At 43.2% G+C, this 7,268-nt stretch overlaps 1 protein-coding gene across 1 annotated transcript; it reads left to right on the top strand.

Annotated features, from left to right (window-relative positions):
• Positions 1-6,500: 6,500 nt before the first annotated feature.
• Positions 6,501-6,896, top strand: LOC105625138. The gene has a single exon (XM_012206478.1). The coding sequence runs from the start codon at positions 6,501-6,503 to the stop codon at positions 6,894-6,896; it is 396 nt and encodes a 131-aa protein (XP_012061868.1).
• The last annotated feature ends 372 nt before the right edge of the window (positions 6,897-7,268 follow it).

Here is a 7,268-nt window from a genome sequence, read left to right as displayed (position 1 = left end):
TATGAGAATATAGTATAATATTACAAAGGAAGGAAAAAGAAATATGTAATAAATACATATTTTTTATTTAAAAAATTCTTTTGCAACCACCAGCTATATATTTTCAATACATTTTGTAACGCACAATTCTTAACATGCTCCACATATTATGGTAGCAATATCCAGATTAGTTAAAGATTCCATGTCGTAAACTGTATCCAAGGTCTCGATGTATATACGTTCTCGCCCATCGTCCAAAAGCAAGTTCTATAGCCACGTTCGTTTCTCGTGTCCCTTAACATACACGATAACATTATGTTCAAATACAGCTGTCATGATCAAGCGTTTCGCCGCGTTGTATGGGACATCCTCCCATCGCAATCCATGGAGATAAGCACTCAACCAGGAAGCGTAAGATCTGCCGGATCTTGTCAAAAATTTCCATGACACGGGACTCGTAAAAATGTAATGTGTGAGAACGGTCCCCTCTTTCACATCGCTATTTCCTTCACAATAAATTTCTTGTTAAAGATGAATCTTTACAGATCCACGAATGTTGGCACGAGCATGTTGTTGAGAAGATTGCGGTCGAATGCGATGTATCGTAGATTTTATATCATGTCGGAAGAGCGCTTAAGTGATTTTGCGCACAACGTTAATGGACTATACTGAATTATATATACGCGATCGTGTATGATGAGACAATAGGCTGTTGTATTTGCGTTCTCCTTACATTCAAAGTCTAATCGCACGTCCACGGTGCCATACTTGATCGATTCGTTCGAGAGCAATCGATGATCACGAACGGATCATTAAAAAAGTCGTAAAGGTAAGACTCGGTTCGTAATAGTCCCTGCAAAAATGCGCGTACAAGTCATACAGAATCGCACATCTGTTTTTATCAAAATCCAGATTCAAGTCATCGTACGGATAACATTCCGAATTCAAGTAGAGTTTCGCATTGGTTAATTTGCAATCGTCGAAGCGACTTATATCTTCGGACGTGACGTTTTTTCGACCTGTTTGCATAGCGAAACGCGGAGCTGAGTAGCCGTCTTGATGGCCCACAAATGTTTAGTTGTGCTCTACAAGAGCGGAAACTCGTACAGGCCCCAGCGAAAAGCCATGTTATCGTCCTCTTTCCAAAGCGTAGCATCGACAGCTTATTTATCTCGCTCAATAACACGTGTGACATTTGCCACTGTACTTTGAATAATTCGAGCGTTGGTTCTGTCGCCGGATCTCCCGTCAGACAATTGTTATCGTTGCGCGCTCGTATTAAAATCAACTCATGACGAGCGTTGATCACCATGCGTTTGTAATCTTCGCAAAATCCCAGCAGTAGAGCGGTACACAGTAAATTAAAATATCCGGCTGCAGTAGTCTGCGCATCCCAGTCGGCATTTCGCAGAATCACGCTTCTGTCAGACACTGTTACATCATTTTTGAGCGTGTTAGTTATGCCCACGTTTGTGTTACGATCAATTTCCATACCGTTGAGTTCATAATCTCTAATGAGTTCGAATCTCATTGAATATGAATGCGATGCAATTATTTCCTAATGTCACGTGAGCATTTTGGACCATTTTGTTCTTCGTCAGTTTTCCCTTGATGTACAGAAAGCTTTCGTATGCATGTGGCAATGTGTCCTGTTGCTGTATGAGTATTCTTATTTCATCGCTGTACTCGAACTTTGTATTGGCGAACGGGCTGTACGTGAATCTCAATTTTGACGATGCGGTCGTCGAAGATCGGCTCATCATTAATGTTAGGATATCAGTCATCTCAAATATTACGCATCGCGAATCCCAAAGATTATGAAAATGTAACGTTTGACACGCTAAGTTTCTTCTGTTTGATGCAGCTGGATGAGCGAGTGTTATCGAACTGTGGCATCACTGGCCTTGTAAAAATACGTTATCTGTCTGCGTACGCTCCATTCCGTTCAGCACGAGCATCTCATGCTCACGTTATCATTATCGCCGTTGTATGTGCAATCTAACGGTGATCTCTTCTCTTCGAAAATCGAGCAATCGTTCTGGCTGATGATGCGTATCGTTAAATCCGTAATACTCCGTGCGATCGGCAGGTAAATGATCTGCGCCGGCCTCTCTGATATCTTATATCCTGGAGGCACGCTCGGCGAAAATTCGTGTATCGTGTGTGCGCTTTTGCCGTTGCTGTACGCGCTCGCGGTCACGTTACACTCTACGCGGATAAAGTTTATATTCATTATGTTGATCGACACGTCCGATTCGTGCTACCTTCGCGGCCGCAGTATACGCTTCGACGAGAATCCCAGCAGCGATCCATGCTGTTGGGCTTACCAAAGTTTATTCTGTATACACATCTAATCTCGCATCTCATCGTGTTGTAGTTTGCGCAGAGCGTAATCAAGTATTCTCCATCATTATCATCGGTGTCAATGTTATTGTTATTATTGTCACCATGCATTATGTCAACGGTTTCAAGCGCGTTGCAGTGTGGACGTTTCCGTAAAATCGCGCATTTTAAAAATTCATTTATGTTTCGCACTTCATATGAACCTTCGGGAATTGTAATTTTTACGTCATCTTTGGTGAAAATTTGTTATTCGATTCGTTCTCGTTCAGTATTGTGTGATAAGTCTCAAAAATCGCCAGACCGAGCTCGTAATCTCCGTCACATCTATGGCGGGAAAGTAATTTGTCGCGAGAACGATGTTCTTCCTGTTCAGCGTAAGCATCAACGACAAGACGGAAAAAGTGTTCGACGAATACTAAGATTTCACAGCACTTCGTCGAGCTTTTTAAACTCACGCGCGTCTACCGTTCGTAGAAACCGCAGACACATCTGTCCACAGAAGCTCTGATCGTACGTCTGATAGGACGTGCGATTGTCCTCTCATAGCACTGTTCCCAAAATATCGCACCAGTTCCTTGGTCGAAGATTACCGAAACTGTAAAAGTACACGACGCGATTGTTCCTTTTCACTACCCAGTGAGTACCAGGCATCACATCGTCCAGATTCACGATACCGCTTTCGTTTCGGTGCGTGCCTCTCGTCGGTAACGTGTTACGCATGAAAACGCCTCTAAAGTATAACGCATACGTCTCGCGAGCTCGTTCAATTGCACATTAGTAGTTGCGTCAGAAGGCATTTTTTATTGTCTTTTTGCGTTTTCGGCGTTTTTTTTCTTTGCAGCTACACCCTGTCCATGTTTGTACGGGTCGAGATACAGTCTGCGACTCTGCTCCATCGCGCGATCGTGACGTTGCAGCTCTTCGAGCTGATGTCACGCGGCTTTGCTGTAATTTACCGCTTTTGCCACACTGGCCGCTCCGCCGATCAAGTACCCGAGCGCTTCCAACATTGGCAGAAACGGTAACGCATCGCCTCGTTTCGCTGTTGGAAATATCCGCTTTTTCGTCGCCTTTTTCCTCGTCTTCTTCTTCAGTTTCATGCTCATGCCGATCTTAGTCTTGGCTTTCATCGCTGCCCAAATGACAGCTACGGCGGTTCTCTCGCTCAGAGCCGAATCTCTTGCAGTGACGCATCCTAGCGCTTTATCGGCGAGTATCTTGTCCGCCGTGTATCTATCAGTGAGATTGTGCTCCGAGAATACGCAATGTCGTGTTCTCGACACGCCGCCTCCAGCGGATTTATGCCCTCCTCACCTCTGGCTAGTCGCTTCGTAAGCCGAGTGCCCGGGCCGCAAAACTGGTAGTCTGCAATATGTAACTCGAAAGGAAGCTCGTTTATTGCTCGATTTAGCAGACCGCCGCGCGACGCCGACATTACAGTCTTTATTTTCGGTGCGGGGTCGTCGATGTGCGTCCGCTGCCACAGCTGATTGTAGTGCTCGCAGCGATGATTCAAATCTCCGAATCTGCCTTCACGTATTCCGGAAGCTTGTCCGAGACGTTCGATGTAGTCGCCGTACACGCGACTACGCGCGTAAGAGTACGACCTTCTATATATTGTAATTGCTCGATACTCAAATCTCGAATATCGGAAGGATGACACAGCGCGAAATAAATTTTGTTATTGATTCGCGGAATCGCGCACCTTTAAATAGTCATTCGAGAGCGCACAGTCTTTAATGTGAGCATGAAATTCGTGCTGCAACCGCTAACGGTACACGTCACTGTGACGCGAATGGGAGGCAGCGCGGAAAAGCGCAAGTACGGTGAAATGCTGCCGAGTACTATAAGCGCGATCATTTGCGATCCGTCGAATTGTGGTAAAACCAACGTTCTCATAAGCTTGCTCGAGAGTCCAAACGGCGTACGTTTCGAAAATGTGTACGTCTACTCGAAATCGTTGCAACAGCCAAAAAAATAAATAAATTTTTGATATTTCGAAAATTTATTTATTTACGTCTATCGATGAAATCGGCTACTTTCCGTTTTCCAACAACAGCGATGTCGTTCCACCGAGCGAGGCGTGCCCAAATTCTATTTTTACCTTTGATAACGTAGCATGTGACAAGCATGATGCGGTGAGAGAATACTTTTCGATGGGCCGCCACGCCGAACTTTGACTGCTTCTATCTCCGTCAGTCGTACACGAGAATACCTAAACATCTGATACGCGATAACGCGAACCTGCTGATCTTGTTCAAACAGGATTGTACCAACTTGAAATTCGTTTACAATGATCACGTGAATACCGATATGTCATACAAATTTTGTTTGTTGTGTCGCGACTGTTGGCAAAAAAAATATAGATTTTTAGTGATAGACAAGGACAGTAAACTGAAAGACGGGAGATACAGAAAGGGATTTAACGAGTTCGCGGTATTGTAACGTGACTAGTCGTTGTCAATACTTCGCCAGAGATAAATATGATTGATGTGCGCGAGCGTGAAAAAATTGCGAGGGAGGTCGAAAAGACGAGCGAGTCGATCCGCAAGAAACATCGCGCTCTAAAGACCGGTAGAATCAAGGAGGACATAATATTGGACAGACATTTTAAGCGTATTATCAAATTTCTACAGCAGATTGTTGACAGCTCCCCCGTACGCGCGATAAAGAGATACTCGCGCGACGATAATGCAGCGTCTGCCTCCAAGCGTGAGAGAAAAGAGGAGGAGAAGGAGGAGGAAGGAGAGAAAGCGAGTGAGACGTTCGAGCGTTCCGCGTAAATCCGATGATCGATCGCACGATCGTGTACAGCCGATAACCTCCACTCCGCGTATGATCATATCGACGATAGAATCGTTGGAGGACGTTTTCGAAACGACGATTCACTAGCAACGAAAGTTCAAAGTCGATTGCAAACGTCGGAAGGTCGAGAGGCGTTGCAAGCTGGCTTGGGCCCGCTGAGTCAAAAGCACGTCGAGGCTGTCCTGAGGGGAACGCAAGATAAACAGAAAAACGATGTAGATTATGTGTACGGCGTTTACCTACACAAGGATGGATTGATGTTGGCAATAAATGTTTCGATGTGGATAATGCGGACAACATAATTATCGACGGTGTACGATACGTCGGTACATTTGGTTTTTACGAGTTTTCAAGAGAATTCCCGACGATCTCCTCTACACGGAAGACGATATGAACAAGAGCATGCAACTAGCGATGAACGCGCACAAACACAAGCATCAATCGCAAGGTCGATTATTGAGCAATAGGGGATACAATTACAAATACGTAATCGCGCTGTTGATGTCGATCACACCCAAGAAACAGAAAAAAAAATCTGGAAAAGAATTACTTCATGCAATGATGATATTAAATGACAACGCGATTGATTACGTGCATTGGGATGATCCCAACGAGCTGGTGGATCGTCTACGATTGCTCGACACTTCACACCGGGCGGGTAACAATGCTCATGACAACGAGATGCTGTCGACCATCGAGGAACTTCGCGAAGCCGGTATCTAAATTAAATCGCGTATAGACGAAACGAGTCAATTGAGTGGTGTTAGTGAGAAAAAGAAAAATTCTTTTGCTCTGTGTATTACGCATTGAATCATGAAAAAGAGATTCAGTGAAAAGAGAAAAATTAGTTCCGAGAGACGTCAACTCGTCGAAGAATTGCATGCTCCGACGAGAAGAAATTTTCCGCTAAGGCGCGTCATAGTTCGAGGATATGACGATCTGTAGCAGGCTGATATCGTCGAGATGCGTTCGTACTCAGGCTTCAACAGAGGCCACCACTACATATTCACTGTCATCGATGTGCTGAGCAAGTACGCGTGAATCGTATTGCTCAAGAGCAAGGGTGGAAGCGAGATGGCAAATGCTATCGCTAAGATAATTCGAGCGAGTGGAAGATGTCCGAAAAATTTACAAACAGATATGGGGAAGGAATTTTACAACGCCGATGTGCAGAAAATTTTGAAAAAAACACGACGTTAATCATTATTCCACGTATTCGACGTTGAAAGCGTCAGTAGTCGAGTGGTTCAATCGCACGCTCAAAAACGATATGTGGAAGACTTTTACGCTCAACGGCAATTACAAGTGCAAGGATCGACGTGCTGTCCCGTCTCATGTCAAATTACAACGCGCGCAAGCATCAGCTTATCGGCATGCGATCTGCCGATGTAACTCCTGCGATCGCCGAAAGACTCTTGAACACGGTGTACAGCGTGATAAAGATTGCTGGTCCATCAAAATTTAAAGTGGGCGGTTCGGTATGCGTGAGCAAGTACAAGACGATTTTTGAGAAGGATTACACACCAAATTGGACCACCGAGGTATTTACAATTGTTAAGATACAGCGTACCAATCCCGTAACCTATCTACTTGAGGTCTATCGCGGAAAATCCGTCGCTGGAGCGTTTTATGAGTTGCATCGCGATATTTATCCGGACGTATATCTCATGGAGAAAGTACTGCACCGGAAAGGAGATAAGGTGTACGTCAAGTGGCTGGGAATCGATGGATCGCACAATTCATGGATACACAAAAACAATGTCATTTGATAAAATTTTGATTCGTGTATTTTTATTTCTATATATAAAAAATATATCAATATAAAAATATATATCAATATAAATATATAAACGTATTTTTTTTATTATCCTTCCAATCTTCGTTTTGGAATATACAAAATACCTAATTATTTGTAATCTTATGTATGGACCAGAATAGATATATAGATAGTAATGCAAAATAGTAATACTTATATAAATGTTAAAAACATACGATATGTATTACATGAAAATACAATAATCATAATACATAATAAATGCTATTACATAATAAACATATTAATAATATTTGTATAAATATAAAAAAGTGTAAATTACAATAAATAATACATAAAAGTAACATATACATTACATATTACAATA

This window comes from Atta cephalotes (assembly GCF_000143395.1).
Source record: "Atta cephalotes unplaced genomic scaffold scaffold00112, whole genome shotgun sequence".
NCBI lineage: Eukaryota > Metazoa > Arthropoda > Insecta > Hymenoptera > Formicidae > Atta > Atta cephalotes.
This window is presented reverse-complemented; position numbering and strand designations above follow the sequence as displayed.